At 44.2% G+C, this 20,253-nt stretch overlaps 5 protein-coding genes across 5 annotated transcripts; 2 read left to right on the plus strand and 3 right to left on the minus strand.

Moving 5' to 3' along the window:
- Positions 1-181: 181 nt before the first annotated feature.
- On the plus strand, positions 182-2,163 carry SS1G_05677 (hypothetical protein; the record flags this gene model as incomplete). The annotated part of the gene is made up of 5 exons (XM_001592706.1): positions 182-529; positions 608-660; positions 729-1,278; positions 1,330-1,974; positions 2,128-2,163. The coding sequence occupies 5 exons, from the start codon at positions 182-184 to the stop codon at positions 2,161-2,163; spliced, it is 1,632 nt and encodes a 543-aa protein (XP_001592756.1).
- An 859-nt stretch (positions 2,164-3,022) lies between these two features.
- Positions 3,023-4,483, minus strand: SS1G_05678 (hypothetical protein; the record flags this gene model as incomplete). The annotated part of the gene is made up of 3 exons (XM_001592707.1): positions 3,023-3,556; positions 3,607-4,119; positions 4,259-4,483. 3 exons carry the CDS (start codon positions 4,481-4,483, stop codon positions 3,023-3,025), a joined length of 1,272 nt encoding a protein of 423 aa, XP_001592757.1.
- A 1,273-nt stretch (positions 4,484-5,756) lies between these two features.
- Positions 5,757-8,830, minus strand: SS1G_05679 (hypothetical protein; the record flags this gene model as incomplete). The annotated part of the gene is made up of 4 exons (XM_001592708.1): positions 5,757-5,791; positions 5,927-6,941; positions 7,004-7,278; positions 7,636-8,830. The coding sequence occupies 4 exons, from the start codon at positions 8,828-8,830 to the stop codon at positions 5,757-5,759; spliced, it is 2,520 nt and encodes an 839-aa protein (XP_001592758.1).
- A 1,064-nt stretch (positions 8,831-9,894) lies between these two features.
- SS1G_05680 (hypothetical protein) lies at positions 9,895-11,665 on the minus strand (the record flags this gene model as incomplete). Its single annotated transcript, XM_001592709.1, has 3 exons — positions 9,895-11,333; positions 11,437-11,559; positions 11,611-11,665. 3 exons carry the CDS (start codon positions 11,663-11,665, stop codon positions 9,895-9,897), a joined length of 1,617 nt encoding a protein of 538 aa, XP_001592759.1.
- A 1,055-nt stretch (positions 11,666-12,720) lies between these two features.
- SS1G_05681 (hypothetical protein) lies at positions 12,721-20,177 on the plus strand (the record flags this gene model as incomplete). Its single annotated transcript, XM_001592710.1, has 12 exons — positions 12,721-13,078; positions 13,512-13,779; positions 13,846-14,134; positions 14,529-15,673; positions 15,736-17,107; positions 17,537-17,698; positions 17,763-17,969; positions 18,027-18,587; positions 18,659-19,085; positions 19,233-19,706; positions 19,923-20,044; positions 20,100-20,177. 12 exons carry the CDS (start codon positions 12,721-12,723, stop codon positions 20,175-20,177), a joined length of 5,463 nt encoding a protein of 1,820 aa, XP_001592760.1.
- Positions 20,178-20,253: the final 76 nt, after the last annotated feature.

Here is a 20,253-nt window from a genome sequence, read left to right on the forward strand (position 1 = left end):
AAATGGCAACTCAAAAACAGCTTATATTTCGAACTGCAAATAAATAATTCCTACTAGTAAACGATGAATTTAAGATACCGTTTGAGAAAGATACGAACATCTTTCCTTATATATAGCTGCTATCGTTGAGAGGTAGAAATAAGACCAAACTACTCGCCAACGACAATATATAACCGCTAAGATGCGACTCAATCACGTGTCTTTAATATGTCATGTGCTTGCCCTGCTTTTCCCCACCTTCGCTAACTCGTCTCCTGACCCTGTACCATCTTTTACTTTCGGCACACTTGGTGTGGATGCTACATTCGATTATGTCGTGATTGGCGGGGGAACTGCCGGTCTGGTAGTTGCAACGCGGCTCTCTCAGCAACCGAATGTGTCTGTTGCGGTAATCGAAGCGGGAGGGTTTTACGAGATCGACAACGGGAATCTGAGCGTGATACCCTCTGACGATATCTTCTTCACGGGATATAGTCCAGCCGATACCAATCCTCTGGTGGATTGGAGCTTTGTGACTGTTCCTCAAGCTGTAAGTGCCTCCTAGCTATCGACTCATCGGGCATAGGCACGCCCTTGGAACACAAATTCTTATAAGCTTCTCTCCTAGGGCATGAATGATAGAACACTGCATTATGCGAGAGGAAAGTGTTTGGGTGGAAGGTATGCTTGTATCTTTTTGTCCTTCCTCTGATTTGTGTGATCTCTTCTTACAAAGTTATCTCGCACAGCTCTGGCCGAAATTATTTTACATACCAGCGCGGAACCAAACAATCATACCAGAGATGGGCCTCTGAAGTAGGCGATAGCTCCTATGAATTCGATTCATTATTACCATACTTCAAGAAGGGTGTTGAATTCACCCCTCCAAACAATGCCCTTAGACCATCAAATGCTTCGTTGAGCTATAATGCTAGTGCCTTCGACCCTAATGAAGGTCCACTTCAGGTCTCCATTCCAATTTGGGCCAATCCATTCTCTTCATTTGCAAAACTCGCCTTTGAGGTACTTGGCTTTCGATCGGAACTGGACTTTGTTAGCGGAACACTTTCTGGTGTACAATATAACATGAATACCATAGACCCGAAGCAACAAACCCGCAGCTCATCCGAATCATCCTACTTGACTACAGCAGCAACTTCATCACTAAGAGTTTTCAATGGAACATTGGCGAAGAAGATTTTGTTCAATGGTACAACTGCTTCCGGAGTGTTAGTTAACACTAGTGGTGAAGAGTATCGCCTGTTCGCAAAGAACGAAGTTATTTTGTCTGCGGGAGCAGTAAGTAACTATTCTTTACAAGAACCGTTACCACATCTAACAATTGCTCAGTTCCAATCACCACAATTACTTATGATATCAGGAGTGGGACCTAAGTCCACATTAAACCAATACAACATCCCGATAATCTCAGAACTGCCGGGGGTAGGCCAGAATATGTGGGATCATGTAGTCTTTGGTCCGAGCTATCAAGTCAGCGTTATCACTCATTCTGCGGTATCAAATGCATCTTATCTTGAATTAGCTACGGAACAGTTTTACAAAAATGGTTCCGGCATGTTAGGCAATCCGGGTGGCGATCTTATCGCCTGGGAGAAACTTCCCAACTCATACCGCAAGTCGCTAAGCAAAGCAACTCTCAATGAACTTGCCACTTTCCCAAAAGATTGGCCGGAGATCGAATACCTCATTCTGGATGCGTATGCCGGTAACCGTTCTAACCCCATTGCTTATGCACCTAAAACTCCATACATGTATGCCGCTCCTGCGGCAGCACTTGTCGCTCCACTAAGCCGGGGAAATGTCACTATCTCCAGTACCGATACGGCCGATCCCCCTCTCATAAATCCCAACTGGCTTTCGCATCCAGCAGACCAAGAGCTCGCTGTTGCAGCATTCAAACGCGTCAGGGAGCTTATGAATACTGATGAGATGAAAAGCATCACCATCGGAAGTGAAATTTTCCCGGGACTGGATGTAAGTAGTGATGCGCAGATTTTGGAATCTATAAAAAATTATAGCACGATGGTATTTCATGCCTCCGCAACTTGTAAGCAAATTTTTTCTCTCATTTGCCCCATGTTCAAGCAAAATCGTGAAGTTCAGAATGCTGATGAAGGAAACGTATAGGCAAAATGGGCATTGCGAGCGATCCGATGGCCGTAGTAGATTCAAAAGCCAGAGTCTTTGGAACCAGTAAACTACGTGTTGTAGATGCGGCAGCTTTTCCTTTCCTTCCCCCGGGTCATCCACAATCAACCATATGTGAGTTCTCCCATAAAGTCTAGCCTTATGATGCGCATCTATCCCGCTTCGCATAATCCAACGAAGAATAAAAACTGACAAGACTCAGATGCATTGGCGGAGAAAATTGCACATGATATAATTACTGGAATGTGATATGATCCAACTCGATTATAGAGTGAATATACTTCTAGAAATAGATAAATTAGAAAATATAGCTCGAGATATAATTAGAATAGAAAAAAGTCTCTTAATATAATATTGCCTGCCATGGAACCATGATATAATATAATGTAAAAGTGTGTGCGGATTGTTTCGGTCATACATCTCCGGCTATTGCTTCAATCAATTTTTTTGTTCCCACATCACAACGCTGGGGGCGTCTTTTTTCCCGGCAGATTAGTTCATGAGATGATTGACCACAGATGCGATTAAGCATAAGTCAGATGTTTGAGATCAAACGAGGTGTTTACATGAGGATTTGAGGAGCACAGTAAAGTCTAATAAATATAAGCTTCTTTTATGAGCTCGCTACGACGACCCTTTGATCTGAGTATGTGAAGATCCACTTGATTGAGATCTCTTCTCCATCCAGTTTATGTAGTACTCTCCACTCTACTCTCCACTCGAATACACATCACGATTCGTTTTGAGACTCAAGCTTCGGCGTGACATGATCTCAATCCATAACTTAATTGTGAATCTTTCCACAGGAAATCTCATAACTTTATCTCTAGCTTTATGACTGCAGTCCCTTTATCCCTTTCGTAACGTTCAAAATCTATTCATCTCTCACAACAACCATAATACTCATCACACTTCCCTGAGGTTTCTTCCACTCCCTCAACTTCAACCTCGGCGTCGAACTCTCAAACAACTCCACCCACTCACTCAATTCCCTCTCCCCACTATTAAAACTCTGCGCCATCGTTAAATCCCTCACTCGAAGAGCCCCCTCCTCCGAAGCCGGTACACTCCCCGGCTCCGGAAGTATTGTATCCATAATAACGATACGAGCCCCAGGCTTTTGCAGGGCTTGAGAGAGATGTGAGAGAATGATCCGAGCATCTCCTGCAGGCCAATCGTGAATAATTTTGCGGAGGAAAAAGATGTCTGTATTTTGTGCTACGGAGTCGGGTTGCGGAGTCCGGAAATCATGAGCGGAGAAATTGATGCGTGATTTTATGTTGGTGTCGAGGCTGGATATGACGCCGGGGGCGTTGGCGATAGTCTCTGTGAGGTCTTGGACTAGGAATGAAAATTCTGGGAAGTGTGTTGCGAGGAGGATGCTAGCTTGTCCTGTTGAGCCGCCGACCTAATCGAGTCAATTATGAGTTTAAGAAAACTAGACGGAGAATAACTAACATCTACAATGTTTGCTTTTCCAAGGGAACCCCAGTCAAAGCCGCCCAAGATATGCTTCAAAGCGATTCCCTGGCTATTGTTCAAACTACGCATATAAGCTGCAAAAGTAGCCGACATATCTTGAGACTGAGCCAGATGCGCAAAGAAAGGTAAATCTGTACCAAACGCTACATTATAAGCTGTTTGATTCTTCTCAGAAGTGTCACCCCAGCGAGCAGTCGCTTCTGTAAACTTTTCTGCTGTAGGTGCAGAGTACTGTGTCATGAACTTGGCCCAATCAATAAAATTACTGTTTGTTACGAATTGTGCTGAAATACGGCTATGGGCAAGGTAATTTGGTTGAGGCTCCGAGAGCATGCCGCCCGTGATGGCCATGCGGGCGACACTTTTAAGTCTGCTAAGGGGAACATTTGCGGACTCGGCGACAGTGCTGAAGAGTACGGGCTCGTCGAGTGGTATGTGGTTGAGTATATTGAAGTGCAAGAGCCATTTGAGACAAGAGAGTTGCTGATACTGCACGTGGTGTGTTAGATCAGGTGTTTTATATCACTCTAAGATATATAACGATAAGTACGGAGGTATTTAGAGTAGTAGGATAAGATTTGAGCCAGATAACAAGCTATCGCAGGAGGATAATGAAAATGAAGCTTACATTTACTTGATGCTGTTCAAGATAGTCATTGGGCTCGCTGACTAAAAGTAAGATCTCCCGAGCAGCATATGAGATATCCTGTCTCGCCTTTTGAGCCAGCTCATTTTGTGAATCATCAACTGGATCATTAGTGCTTAAATGAGCTTTAGAGGCTGGAGTGGATGAGCTGAGAACTTTTGCACTGGTAGCAATACGGGCTACAAGATTATCGAGAGAACCCTCCATGTTGTAGGCTTTTTGTTAGGGTTTGTTTCTTCAATATGTTCTCGTTCTTTTCCTACTTTTGGACCACGATAATACCTGATAATCCTTCCACGTAGCTTTTCTCTAAACCTCCAAACAGATCACCACATGAAAAGTAGTACTACATTCTCGGATTATGGGGTGAGTTCCGTTTATTGAGCACCGTGTAGAGTTAGCACTAAAATAGCTAGGATCTAGAAGTTTGATATTACATAGCAATGAATAATCGATAGAGATCGTGGTCGTTTTATTCACAGACTAGCCAAGGTATACACATTACTAAGCGCTATAACTCATCAAGTCTGTGCATTAGTGCTTATCGGGTAGCAGTGCGCAACGGATAATAATCAATTAGAGTTAGGTTTGCGTGATCTTAAAGCTTTAAAGCTCGGCCCGCTCGTCGGCCATGCATGGGTCGAGTGCACGCTACAAAATCTACCCGGCGGAATACTGCTCGAATGCGTGTAAGCGGGGCAAATTTACAATCAAAAAATTGTCATGACCCCGCTGCCATAAAGTGCGGTACCATCCACTTAAATATGGGTTACTACCCCTCTCTTGTCATTACCATCTTGTGGAATGTGCTTTAACTAATTCCTAGTCTCGGGGTCTAAGGGATCACTAGATCACTACAACGTTTCAACCTTTTTGTACAGGGTATCAATTCCTCCTAGATTAATATCTGACAGGTTGCAGCTTTTAGCTTCTCGGTTAGCTGGAGCTGGTGACATACTGTTACATTTCTATTCCTTCTAACGCCACTACATAGTTGATATGCTGTAAGGAGGGCAATCTTGTATGCCCTGTAAGCACTGAAATTATCTCAGGAACTATTCGTGCACACTAAAGATTTTAAAGAGGACCAACATTAGCCTCAAATTCGGAGTTTTTGGAAGTCCGGTACGATGTCTCGCGCAAAACTTGTAAATATACTGGTAAGATTGCGAACAAAAGCCTAAAGGTCCTACCGGCGCCTTAATTATGCTATTATAGAACCCAAACTGGGTAGAAAGTAATCTTTATGTAAGATTACTTCAGGACTTTGTCACGAGATATACAAAAAAGAGTTTGGTATTACAGAAAGAAGTGGCACAATAAAATTTAGCTCAATAAATCAGATGTTATTTGTTCAACCTCCATTGCCCTTCCGGCCTCTTGTCCTAGATAAGTGGATACCAGTGGCAAAATTTACAAAGAGGGTCATGCCGTTTCTTGATTGCCTGAAGTTTACTCAGATTGTCACCATATACTGTATCTAAGCTTTCGTCGCCAAAGCCATTGTTAATATACCTAAGTAAACAAAATATTAGCCTGCACTTTTATGAATGGCCTCCTGGGACCAAAGTTGATTAGAAAATATTAAAACTCACGTGCTGTTATCACAAAGGCCAGATGTAGACCGTAGTAAGTCGCGAACGTTCGAACCAAAGACTTCCGCGGCTGCGTCTAGGGCAGGGTCTGAGTACCATGCTGTAGCGATAGCATTGAAAGTTATGGTTGACCGAAAAGGGTAAGCAGATGAAAAGTCCGAAAACTTTCTAGCTGTCCCTAGAGAATACATATCCAATATCATTGCACTGTTGTTTGCCCCTGGCATTTGCGCGAACGTGAGCCACTCGTTCCATACGGACGTCCATGTGGGAACATCCAACTCTGCGAGCCCAACACCCCAAGAAGGTTTGAAGTCACCCTTTGCACAGAAAGCATCGCCGCCAGAATTCCATTCGTTATAGGGTGAAATAGCTGTTTCGTCCACAATGGGCCCGACGGAATAGAGTGGAGCAAACGCTGCTTTTCCGGCCGCTTCTGTACCGTAGTAGAATACTGTCACCAATATGATAGGCGAGTTGTCAGACATCAGGAAAAACATTTCTATGCTCATCTCCGATTTTAAGTCCAGCTGGCTCAGTGCTTCTACGAGAGCCTCGAGTTGGGCACCAGTGAAGATCAAAGGGCCCGTCCATGCGTCTAACAGACTGGGAGTGACGGGGTACGATTTCATCACCGCGGATGTAACAATTCCAAAATTAGGACCAGCGCCACGCATAGCCCACCATAGGTCAGTGTTGCTCGTTGGGGATACAGTGATTGCGGTTCCAGAAGCCGTAACAACATTCATAGAGATTAGATTGTCAACTCCAAATCCATAGACACCTATTAAGTTGCCGAAGCCTCCGCCTAGGACAGCTCCAATTGTGCCAACGCAGTTACAAGTACCTGTCGGAACGAGAACACTGTTTTGATACGCGGCATCAACCACATCGGATATCAAGGCACCACCTTGAAATGTGATTTCTGTTTTGGCAGAGTTGAAAGAGATAGCTTTGATGCCGGCCAAGTTTATGAGTATACCGTTTTGATGTAAATCAAGCGTCGTAGACCAGCCGTGGCCACCATTCTGGGCAAGAAATGTAATGTTCTGAGCTATGCAGTATTGAACCTATGAAGAGTTCTAGTAAGCGGGTGTTTCTAGAAATTCTTGCGAAGCGTCGGTAAGCTTACAGTAACTAATACATCATTTTCGGTGGCTACATTGACCACAGCGCCAGGAGTTGGGGCATCAAAGTCACTCCACCGTGGGGCTCCAGAAGTATTGTTGACAATTGTTGCTTGAGATGAGAGTAGGGACTTAAGGCCGGAGGTATTGACGGTAGCTGTCGATACATCGGTAAAAAGACCGAAAAATATGCTGGCGATAAGAACTCTCCAAACTGATGGACCCATGATTGAAGATGAAGGAGGAAGTGATGGACGGTTTTGTGATAGATACCCGGGTACTGGTAGATTAGTATATATACACTTTCAGTGTACCCGGTAACAGGGACATTGCGATCCTTCTTACTTCGCGTGGGATCTATTAATATACACCACATGTATTTGTTCCTGTGTATCCACGAGCTAAGCCTAATAACAACGAACTAATCTGTGCCGCAAATACCGACACTTGGGCAAGAACGGCTTGGATAAAAGATAAATACGACGTTAACTTTTGGCTTATAGTTATTCCACATCGGATCAGCTCTTATTAGTAGTTAGCTACTATTGTTCGTTACCAGTATAAATCTTCCGGTTGCATTAAATGAAGTTTTGTATCGGGACCTAAGCTATATAGGCTTACTAAACTACTGTCTTACAATTCTCAGCCAAGGGTGCTTTTATAAGCTTTTCCCCTGCCATAAAGCTCCTCTTTAGGCAAACCGCTGCAAATTTTCTCATTTCTTCTTCAAATTCGCCAATTGATGTCTGAGTGATTCCATCTTCGCTAATTATTCGAGCTAGAGTGGCGGCATCGTGTAGCGTCGCCACAGCACCCACCCCTCCTGCTGGCGACATAACATGTATCGCATCTCCCATTACAGTAACTTTCGAGGACGGCGTCCAGCTTGGCAAATTCGGACTGGAGGAGAGTACTCGCATTCCCATCGTCAGAGAAGGGTCTTGGAGCTCCAGCAAACTTCGGAGAGAAGGATCCCATTCACTTGTCAAGCGTAGCGACATTTTAAATGCTTCAGATCGCAATGATTTCTCCAGCGCCTCCCCCTTCAAACCAGATGTAGTACTCTGGAAAAGCAATCCCCAGTGTATGTAGTCCTCTGGCAAAGCGTTATTTTCGCTTCGCTTCAGGAAGCGAACTTGCTCGCTGACAAGTGTAATGGGTGCTTCGCCGGAGATGATCGTCTGCAACACTGGGGTCTGATCAAGTACCACCGTCATCCATCTTCGATGTTTCTCTGGGAAGCGTGAGAGAAACTCTGGCGTCAGAAATGTCTTACCATAAATGCAGCATCCCTCAGTGTCAAGAAGTTTGATCTCTGGAAGCAATTGCCGACGGACCGCCGAGCGAGCTCCATCAGCACCGACGAGCAATGTACCTTCCTCAACGCTACCATCTTCAAAGGCAACGCGGACACCTGTGTCGGTGAGCTCATACCCAACGAACCGCTTTCCAAAATGCACCGAGTCTTCAATTCCTCGTATCATTGACTGGCGCAGCATTCCACGGTCGATCGTATAAGGCAGAGGTACTCCATCAGGGAGATGCCCTTTACGACTCGCAATAATATGCGCATCCGTTGAGTTTAAAGTTGTTTCGCCGAGGTTAGTTTCGGCACAAGAAGCCTCGAACTCTGACCATGCTTCATCAGACAGAAGATCTCGCAATTTCTTTTGAAATTCGCCAAATATCTTGAGTCGGTAGCCTTGAAGTCGCGAATCTAGTAAGGTATCACGTTCAAAGACGGCAACATCAATTTGACTCTGTTTAAGGCCTTGAGCAAGCGCCAAGCCGCCTACTCCAGCACCAATAACCAAAACTCGAGGCGCTGACATAATGAGGGAGCCGAACTAGCCAAGGTTTAATCTGATATGTAACTGTAGACAGTATACTGCAAATTAAATGAGTGTGATCATATATTCTCAAGATTAATCTTTCTACTACTCAGGAGGATGCCAACGGAATTCCAAAAGAAGATAATTTCATAAAAATGAATCTGGTATCGGATAATCGACCAGGCAAAATCACCGCTTACTTCCTTCTAGATAGACACAAAGAATGGGTTTAGTTTTCACCAGGCTGCTTTCCAGATGATACATACATATGCCAAAGGCTTTTGTGGTATTTACCAAGGATAACGGAAAGAATCCCGATCAGTGATGGGCTATGATTTTTGTAGAGCTACGAAATGGATAGCTAGATACACTTTTACTCCTAAATGCCATCTTTCTTGTAATACAATCAAAGAGAGTATAGTTCCATATAACCCAGTTGGATTAGAATTAACCCAATATCAGCAGGACGAGTTAGGCAAAATGAGGCTTACGTAGACAACCATCAAGGACAGCATCGAGACTCAAGAGACTGGGAATGAGATTAACACACCCCGCTGCAAGATTTGTGTTATAAAGTAGAAGTATGCAGTTGGTTCCCAAAGTGGACAACGGGAATACCCACTTCGCTGCATTCATGCAGTCAGCTACCCCCCACTTAAAATTTTTGATTTCAGTCGATAAAAACTGGAGTTGCTACTGCAGTCAGCATGCCATTTGGTCGCTTTTGCTAAATGAATAATAAGCCAGTGGCGCAGGGCGCGGAGGATTCCAACGATTCTGGGCAACATCCGAATGATTATCAGCTGAGGTTATCGTTGGTACCACCGAGGAGATTATTCGTGCGAAAAGAATTACCAGTCGCAATGGAAATTTTTGGGCATTCGAGTCCATCTGTTTTTATATAATGGATTTTTTTTCAGTAGATTAGTTTGCGTAGTAGTGCCCAGCAAAATAAAATCGTAAAATCCCAAAATGAGGTCTGCAAGCTCAGATTCAGAGTGTCTAATACTTTTACTATCGAGTTATTCAATGATTCCGGTGCTTGGCCCACAAATCTTTTTTATTTAGTGTCTATACCTCCAAATAACCATACAAATACTAGAAATTCCTAATATTCCAAGGATATATCTGGGTTGGAATCGAGTTTTCAGTTCCTCCTCAATTGGAAGTCCAAAATGTTTGATATCTGTCTTTGAGCAACCCTTAGGCCAAGTTCCCGAAATTTCATAATCGTTCCAATCTAAAACCATCAGCATCTGCTGATATTTCGCTGCTCTTTCAGGCCAGTTATTAGTGACAATGTTTTCTTTCGTTTTGTACCAGCTGGTACAGCCCGGATGCGCAAAAACAGTCTCGTGAAGTCGTTGCTGCAGCTCCTGATTGAAAGCTTCCACTCTCTCCTTTTTCACTGTAAAGACGATATTTTCAGAACTTGAGACGGTAGACTGAACGACTTCGATCATCGCGCTAATATACCGAGCCTGTGACTCGATCATTAGAAGCACGGAAGAATGGCTAAGGTTTGTGTTGGGCCCATAAAGCATGGCAAAATTCGGAAGGGATTCCACTGTCATTCCAAGGTAGGCGCGACCACCTTGACGCCATATCTCTCTGATATCTCGCCCATCAGCGCCTGTGATATTGATGCCGTGCATGAATTCTGTTGTGCGGAATCCTGTGGCTAGAATCAAGAGATCAAAATCAGTTTCTTCGCCATCGATGATGATGCCTCCTTCAGTAACGCGATCCACTGGCCTAGTCTCCAATTCAATATGTGCTTGATTCATGGCTGGAAAAAATTCATCGCTCAATATGACCCTTTTGCATCCATAGGGATAGTTAGGTGTTAGCTTTTCGCGCAGAACTTCATTGTCCGGAATTTGACGTTTCATCATATCCAGGCTTAAACTCTTCACAAATTCGCCAACTTCTGGCTTGATAATCATATCATGTACCTGGTCTTGAGATACCATCAATCTTTGTCGATAGCGCTCGCGGAAATGAGGAAAGAATTTATATACCAACCTTTGAGCGAGGGACATATTTTGGTTGTTTCTTGGTAAGACCCAGTTTGGTGTACGCTGGAAGACTGTTAGGTGCGATGCGAGTTTCGCAATCTCTGGAATCATCTGAATGCCTGTTGCTCCGTTCCCAAAGATTGCAATTCTTTTGCCTTTGAGTTCCTGACTTTCGTCCCATCTTGAAGAATGCATGACTTTTCCTTTGAAATCGTCAAGCCCAGCTATATCGGGGATGGATGGTATGCTGAGCTGCCCCACGGCTGACACGAGAAATGGAGTAATGATCGTGTCTTGATGGCACTCCTCTTTCTCACCATTGCCTGTAGACGTAACTACAACCCGCCATGCCTTCTCGGTATCACTCCATTCCGCACTTTCAACAGTAGTATTGAAAACGATGTGCTTGAAAAGATCCCATCGCCGAACCGTGCTGATCAGATACGCGTGGATCTCTCTTTGTGTGGGGTAAGTGCACATCCAATCTGGATTCGGATTAAATGAATATGAATATAGATGACTCCACGCTGTCAAAATTTCAGAAAACGATGAATGGTGACGCTATCGGCATTTGAGTTGTGAACTAACCATCAGCGCAACATCCAGGATAACGATTGTCATTCCAGGTACCTCCAGCATCACCTGACTTTTCAAGTATTATGAAGTTTCGACTTCCATTACGGCGTATTAGGTCGACTGCCATACATATACCTGGGTATTATCGGTCAGCCCTTGTTAACGAATCTTGTGTTATGAGATCACCTGAAATTCCGGCTCCAATAATCACAACTGGTAGCCCTTTGCTGTTGCTGGCCATTTTCTCACATACACTCTAGTCCCTGGAAAACCTCAATCAAAATTGAAACTTTGAACTTCGGGAGCAACGCGCTGCAATTCTACATTCATATCTGTGAGGTCAGGAAACAATGTGCGATAAGTTAGCGGATTGGAGTATCAAATCCTAGACAAGTTAAACAAACTTAAATGCCACAATCTCAAACCTCTATGCCACAGCCCCAAATATCTTCCCGTGCCATATCTCAAGTTCTCGTGCCTTCACAAAAATTAGTGGAGATAAATGCAAACATCATTTGAGGCCAGTATACCAATATCAATCCCTGTCAGGATTGGGGACTTTTAAACTTTTCTGTTTTTCTTGTAGTCTTATCATATCATTTTATAGACTACTAACTCCGTACCTGTTACTGGTTTGATATATACTACCATTTAGGTTCAACACCTAACGCCGGTTCCTGATGGAGTGGTAGTATTACCGTTTCCCGTTTTGTGTAGTTTTACTGGCCTTTAACTACTGAATTATAGTGCCTTCAGAGCCTTGAAAATTCCAATAGAACCAATTACTAATTACGATATTTCATCATTTTTATTACACAACCAATTATAAATATTGAATAATGTAATATTTATTATTAATTGAAAATAATCTACTTTGATGCTTTTTTTTTTTTAGCTATATATTTCATGACTGTATAAATCGTAATATCTTAATAGCTTAGGTAAAATTTCTAAGCCAGTTAAAATAGGAAAAAGATTCAAGCGTTTAATCTTATTTAAGGTACCCAAATAATAAGTTTAGCTCGTGAATTTTTCTGCCACTTCAATCGTTCCACCGCGGTTCGCTTAAGACGGACTTAACGGGCGTTACTTGATTGCCGAACGATCCAATGGGAGTCTCTGTGATGTTATTAAAGGGTGCAGTAATCCGACACATACAATCTATGCAGCTAGGTAGTATAATACCTTGTCTTCACTTCCACTCATAAATGGTTACCCAAACTCCGCACCTCAACTTTCATCTTCAACCACAACTTCCCAAACTGCCCGAATCACAAGCCAGAGCTTGCAGTCAAAATGCCCAAATTGGGACGCTCCATTCTGGCTATCGTTGCCGTGATAAACGGTATCGGTGGTTTTATCGCTGACTGGAATCACACCCATGTCTACAACCCACGCTGGCCGCCACACGCCAAGTTCCACAACGGGCAAACATTATCAACGGGTGTGCTTCTCGGCATTGGCGCTCTTTATTACCTCTATCGCCCAAGTACCTCACGTGTTATCGAGAAAGAATCACTCTACACAGCTGCATTGCTGACGAGTCTGAACTGGGTTGCACAAGTTAGCGCGGCATTTTACCCTGGGTCACTACCTGTAGATCCCGAGTTTGGCGACGGATTCCCGCAGGCGTACATAGCTGGTGCTCTGTTGAGTATGGTTGCTATTGGGACAGCTTTGGAGAATTCGAGGCTCAAAAAGGAAGGGAAATCAGAATGAGAAGTGACTTGAAGCTTAGATGTCGTTTTTATGGCGATATCGGGATTTTTGAGAATGGCATAGGAGCTCTATTAATCACCCACCAATAGTAACGCAAGCTTACTTCGCATGAGGTTTCGACCCACTTTGATAATGATTCCAACCTATGATCTTTCTGCCTTCGTGTGCGTACCCTCACTTGCCTTACATGCACTATAAAGAGTGCCAATATTGCCATAACAATCGCGCAACAGGGCTTTCATACAATAACCTATAGGCCAAATATTCATGTGCTATATTAGAAACATGAAACTTCCAAAGTCACTCATTGATATTCTTACCTTTACAAACCACTACGAAATAAACTAACTTAGTAGCCATGGATTCAGGTATCGAACTCTATATCTTTGGAGACCAATCACAAAAAGTCGATGAAGGACTAAGAACTATCATCTGTTCTGATCGTGATCCTATCCAGGATTCATTCTTAGCCAAAGCATATGAAGCAATTCGCTCTGAAATTCACGCTTTAAAGCCTAGAGTCTCCATCAAATTTGCAGGCTTATTAGACCTGTTAGCCTTACGCGAAGATGGCTTCAAAAGTGTTCCTCTAGATCACGCCCTTACTGTTATCTATCAGATTAGTCTCTTCATACGGTACGATTCATATATACAATATATGAATCCCAATTGATACTGTAACAACTGCTAATTTCTATATAGATTGTGCCATAAAACTGGGCGCTACCCACAGCCATCAGACTCTTACTTAGCAGGGATTTGCACCGGCACGCTCGCTGCAGCTGCAATCAGCTATAGCCGGTCTCTTTCCGAGCTTGTACCAGTAGCGGTACAGACTGTCATCATCTCATTTCGCGCTGGTTTATTAGCTGCAGAAATCGGGACACAAGTGGCGTTAAATGACAAGACCGGAGCTTCATGGGCAGTAATCTACCCGGGATTATCGGTAGAGAAGGCAAATTCTGTTATCAAAGACTTCTCAGAATCGCATGTATGCTTGAAAATATAGTCCTAGAATCAATTTTTACTGATCGAACTCGCAGCGTATTCCTCTGATCTCACAACCGTACGTCAGTAGCAGTTCGAGCCGTGGTGTCACAATCAGTAGCCCGCCCAGGATACTGAATGCCTTCCGAAATCATCAAGATTTAAGTACCTATAAAGGTATTGAATTGTGTGTGAATGCCCCTTACCATGCACCACATCTCTATACACAACAGGATATCGAGAGTATTCTAGACCGAAAGACAGGATACTGCTGGCCCGAGAGTTCCAGAAGCAGCATTCCGGTCCTATCAATAGCGACGGGAGAGATCATTCTTGCCCGCAATCTGAGAGAATTGCTACGAAATGCCCTCGTAGACATCTTTCTAAAACCTATGCAGTGGGATTTGCTAGCAAATACTCTAAGTTCCGTTTTGCAGTCTCCAAAAGACACCAAAACCTTGTTGATTCCAATCGCTACTGATGCAGGACCGGGCATCAAAGCAGTGTTGAAGATGAAGGGGAACACAAACATTGAAGTAGCAGGCCATCCACTTGGGCCCGCAAATTATGATCGATTTGATGCCGGAAAACACCAAACATATTCAAGCGCCGCTGGAAATTTGCCAAGATCCAAGATTGCTATCATTGGTATGTCAGGCAGATTTCCTAGTGCAAACGATACCGCAAAATTCTGGGATCTCCTCTACAAAGGCCTAGATGTGCATGAGGTCGTACCTCCACTTCGATGGGATCAAAAGACGCATGTGGACAGTTCAGGTACCAGAAAAAACACCAGTGCTACACCTTACGGTTGCTGGCTTGAGGAACCCGGATTGTTTGACGCCAGATTTTTCGGTATGTCTCCAAGAGAAGCTCAGCAGGTTGATCCTGCGCAGCGTCTTGCCCTAATGACAGCCTATGAAGCACTAGAGCAAGCAGGCGTTGTCCCTGACAATACGCCTTCGACTAAAAGAGACCGAGTTGGGGTTTTCTATGGTGTAACAAGCAACGATTGGATGGAGACAAATAGCGCGCAGGATATAGACACATACTTTATCCCTGGAGGAAATCGTGCGTTCATCCCAGGTCGTATAAACTACTGCTTTAAGTTTAGTGGGCCGAGTTATAGTGTGGATACCGCATGCTCATCCAGCTTGGCAGCAATTCATATTGCATGTAACTCCCTCTGGCAGGGCGACGTCGACACTGCAATCGCCGGCGGTACGAACGTGATAACAAACCCAGATTTCACGAGTGGACTTGACAGAGGACATTTCTTATCACGTACAGGAAACTGCAAAACATTCGATGATTCGGCCGATGGCTATTGTCGAGGGGAAGGTGTCGCTACGGTGGTTTTAAAACGTCTTGAAGATGCTTTGGCAGACAATGACCCTATTCAGGGCGTAATACTAAACGTATCTACTAATCATTCAGCCGAATCAAATTCCATCACTCGACCGAATGTGGGAGCACAGAAAGATATGTTCCAAAAGGTTCTTAGCGGTGCAGAGCGCCAAGGTGTCAGTTATGTCGAGATGCAGTAAGTCTAAATCTAGATGTTTCCATTCTTACTGAAAGACACAGGCTAACTCGAGGTTCTAGTGGAACCGGGACACAAACTGGTGACTTTGCTGAGATGTCAAGCGTTTTGGAATGCTTTGCACCCAAGGTTGGTCAGCGTTCCGCGGACCAACCTCTTTATCTTGGATCTGCCAAAGCAAATGTGGGCCACGGTGAAGCTGCAGCAGGAGTGACAAGTCTCATCAAAGTCTTATTAATGATGCGGAATAACACAATACCTCCTCATTGTGGTATTAAGACTAAAATAAATCACAGATTTCCGGAAGATTTGTTTTCTCGGGGTGTTCGTATTACCGACAAGCCGATCAAGTGGGAGAAAGCCCACGGCCGTCCTCGTCAAGTACTAGTAAATAATTTTAGTGCTGCCGGCGGTAACACTGCCCTGCTTTTGGCGGATCCTCCTTGGAGACTTGCCGACTCAAAGAACGATGCTCGAATCATACATTTAGTTACCATCTCTGCTAAAACGGCTTCGGCGTTGAAAGCAAATGCTCAATCCCTGTTGTCATTCCTGACGGGTACTCCTGCTTCTTCCATTTCCCTGTCTTCTCTTGCTTATACCACAACTGCAAGACGTATTCACCATCCCCATCGCATTGCCATAACTGGAATTGGTATAGAAGACATAGCAGTCAAACTGTCTAAGGCGATAAATTCCGAGGTTGGAAAAACAAGGTCCATTTCAAGCCCTTCGATTGCCTTCGCATTCACCGGGCAGGGATCTAGCTATATTGGAATGGGGAAGGGGATATTTGACAGAATCTCTTCTTTTCGGGCTGATATTTGTCTCTATGATAAATTGGCACAAAAACAAGGATTCCCCTCGATCCTACCCATTATCAGCGAAGATGGAGATAAAACCCAGATACCCGATCAATCTCCAACGGCAGTGCAACTGGCTATCACTTGCTTGCAGATGGCGTTGGTCAGGCTCTGGGCTTCATGGGGTGTCAACCCCAGTTGTGTGGTCGGCCATAGTCTTGGCCATTACGCTGCATTAAATGCTGCAGGGGTTCTTTCGGCGGCGGAGACAATCTACTTAGTCGGAATGCGCGGTCAAGAGCTTGAAAGAGCTTGCTTGCCTCACACACATCTGATGCTGGCTGTCAAATCTTCGATCGAGATACTCACCCCCTTTTTGAAAGAGAAGGAAGTTGAGATTGCTTGTATAAATGGCCCAAGTGATATTGTCCTTAGTGGAACTCGAGAAAATATCGAAAGTCTGTCTAAGCTTTTAGTATCACAAAAGATCATGGGGACAATCCTCAAAACCCCTTATGCTTTTCACTCCTCTCAAATGAATAGTATACTCGAGGAATTCAAGCAGAATGCCCAAGGTGTGGCCTTTCACCCACCAGATATTCCTATCATCTGCCCGCTCTCAGCAACCGTGGTTCGTCTCCCCGGAGTTTTTGGAACGGAACACCTGACAGACCATTGCCGCAAACCTGTTGATCTGGTTGGAGCACTATCTTCTGCAACTACAGACGGTACGATTACAGACAATACAATTTTCATTGAGATTGGTCCTCATCCTACAGTTTCGCGAATGGTGAAATCAATTCTTGGAAGTCGTTCAACGGTGTTAACGTCGCTCGCGCGTAGCACTTGGACTTGGAAAACTCTGACGGACACAATGTCATCATTGTATATGGCAGGCGCCGAAATTCAGTGGAAAGAATTCCATAGCAATTTTCCGTCATGTCAGACGGTTATGGAGTTGCCGGCATATCAATGGGATCTCAAAGACTACTGGATACAATATGTCAACAATTGGTCACTTCGAAAGGGGGATCTGATTCCTGAGCTTCAAGCGGCACAGGATGAACACTTGAAAATTTTAAGTACGACGATACACGAGGTCATTTCCGAAGATATAGGAGATCAGCACGGTTCAATAATTGTAGAGTCTGACATCCATCGTTCTGATCTCCATCCATTGGTTCAAGGACACAAAGTGAATGGCATTCCACTTTGCACACCGGTAAGATTTTGCTCGTCTTTAAATTCTCTTGGCCTCTAGCTTTCACATCTAACACAGAAAACAGTCCGTGTACGCCGACATTGGACTTTCTATAGGCCGGTATCTTCTTAAAAAATATCGACCAGTCATGAAAGACCAACAAATTGATATTTCAAACATGGTGGTCGAGAAGGCGCTTATCGCCCAAGAGAAGGGGCCACAGCTACTTCGTACATCAGTAGACATTGACTGGCACCAGAAGAGCGCCAGTTGCCAGTTTTCCTCGGTAGATGTGAGATAATTCCTACTATTTTATTTTTCGTATGTTGCTAACCTCTAATAACTCTAGGAAAACAAAAAGACTATTGTTGTGCATGCCAAGTGTAACATCTTATTCGCCTGTCGTCCTGATCCCCAATGGCTGGAAGATTCCGGAGTAGAATTCGAATCTCGAATTAAGCAACTCGAAGCAGGCCTCGCTACAGATCAATGTTATAAATTTAACAAAACAATGATATATAGGATGGTAGATACGCTGGCAGAGTTTGACCCAGCATACCGTGCATTGAGTGAGGTCGTTCTGAACAGCTCGTCGTTGGAAGCAGGTAGCAAAGTCGATCTAAATGCTGTAAACAATACTGACAGTACCACTTTTCACACACACCCCGCCTATATTGATGCGTTTTCTCAAGCCGCTGGCTTTGTTATGAATGCCAATGATAGCTCAGATCCCACAACTGAAGTCTTCGTCAACCACGGCTGGGGCTCTTTCCGACTTTTTGAGCCGCTTCTTCCCGACAGAGTCTATCGAACATATGTCAAAATGGTGAAAGCGCAAGGTTCTATTTGGGAAGGCGACGTAACGATACTTGACGGTAACCGACCCGTTGGAAGATTTGAACAGATTCAGGTAAGCCCGGAACATCATTTAAATGAAATTCCCACTCGTGAGAAACAAAATTATGCTAAACTCGACTTTAGCTTCAAGGTGTTCCTAAACGGCTTTTGCATAGCATTCTACTGTCAGCAAGTAGGCAGCAGTCGCAAAAGGAAACTTCCAAATATTCCAGATTTGAGCCCTCTGAATTAGATCTGGACACGCCATTGACACCACCCTCTTCTGCAAATGGCATTGTAGTCACCAATAATAATATAGACAGTAACCCCAAACAAATCGAGGCAAAATTGGATGTGATGAACAAGGTTCTACATGAAAAGTACGGCAAAACCATGGAAATCGTTGCCGAGGAGACTGGTATCGATATTCAAGAGTTGAATGATAAAACTGACTTTGTATCAATTGGGGTTGACTCGCTCTTGTCATTGATCATCACAAGTCGCCTCAGCGAAGAGGTGGGCTTTGATACGAGTTCTGGATTCTCCCTTTTTGACCAGTTCTTTACCGTGGGTGAGTTGAAAAGTGGATTAGCGCGGTCCATGGGGCTATTGCCTGAAAAGGAAAGCCCGTGTCTCTCTTCCACTGGTGATGCTCAATCAACTGCTCATTCCCCGAGGATGACGGGAACACATCTAACAACACCATTATCCTTTCAAGAAACTTCACCACAACCTTTTCTAGCGTCAGATGATCTAAGCGCGATGCACAAATCACAAATCCGCCAGCCTAGCTCCGTCATCCTTCAAAAGGCACACACGAGCATTAATGTTAGGTCACTATTTTTGTTCCCAGACGGATCCGGCTCTGCGTATTCCTACGCCAACATTCCACGAGTGAATGATGACCTGACGATTGTTGCCCTAGTATCGGCATATATGCGTGACCCAGAGGAAATGAAATGTTCATTCGACGAGCTCGTCACTGGCTTTCTCAATGAAATCAAAAAGCGACAGCCGACTGGACCGTACATCCTTGGTGGTTGGTCGTCCGGTGGTGTTTTTGCATATCGTGCTGCGCAGAGGTTAATTGCGGAGGGCCAGAGGGTTGAAAATTTGGTGATAATCGATTCTCCCGAGCCAAAGGGTATGGATCGGTTGCCCCAACGCTTCTATGATCATTGTAGTGCCATTGGTATATTTGGACAGATTAAAACAGGCGGTGGTCCCATTCCTCAACCACCAAAGTGGCTGATCCCGCATTTTAATGCAACTATCGATGTGCTGCATGAATACTGGGCCGAACCTTTACCACTAGGTCTCACACCCAGAACCTCGATCATTTGGGCAGGAAAATGCACTCTTGACGGTATCAAAAATCCAAAGCTTCCACCGAGTGCTGATGACACAGAGGGTATGAAGTTTTTGACCGACCAGCGGACTGACTTTAGCGCCGGCGGTTGGGCTTCTCTTTTCCCAGGTACCAAGGTAGAGGTTCACGTAATCGAAGAAGCAAATCACTTTTCAATGATGGTAATAAGACCCTCTAAATCTACTGTGAGATCCTTACTGACATTCTCTTTTTTAGAATGGCGAGCATGCCGCATCCTTGGCTAAAATCATTCGTTCAGCTACATCCAAACCAGAGCTATTCGCAAATTCTTAGGAAACTAACATATTTAATTATTTCGTTGGTGTGAATATCTGTGTAGAGAAGCATACAATGTCAGATAAGCAGGAGT

Source organism: Sclerotinia sclerotiorum, genomic scaffold (assembly GCF_000146945.2).
Source record: "Sclerotinia sclerotiorum 1980 UF-70 scaffold_7 genomic scaffold, whole genome shotgun sequence".
Lineage (NCBI taxonomy): Eukaryota > Fungi > Ascomycota > Leotiomycetes > Helotiales > Sclerotiniaceae > Sclerotinia > Sclerotinia sclerotiorum.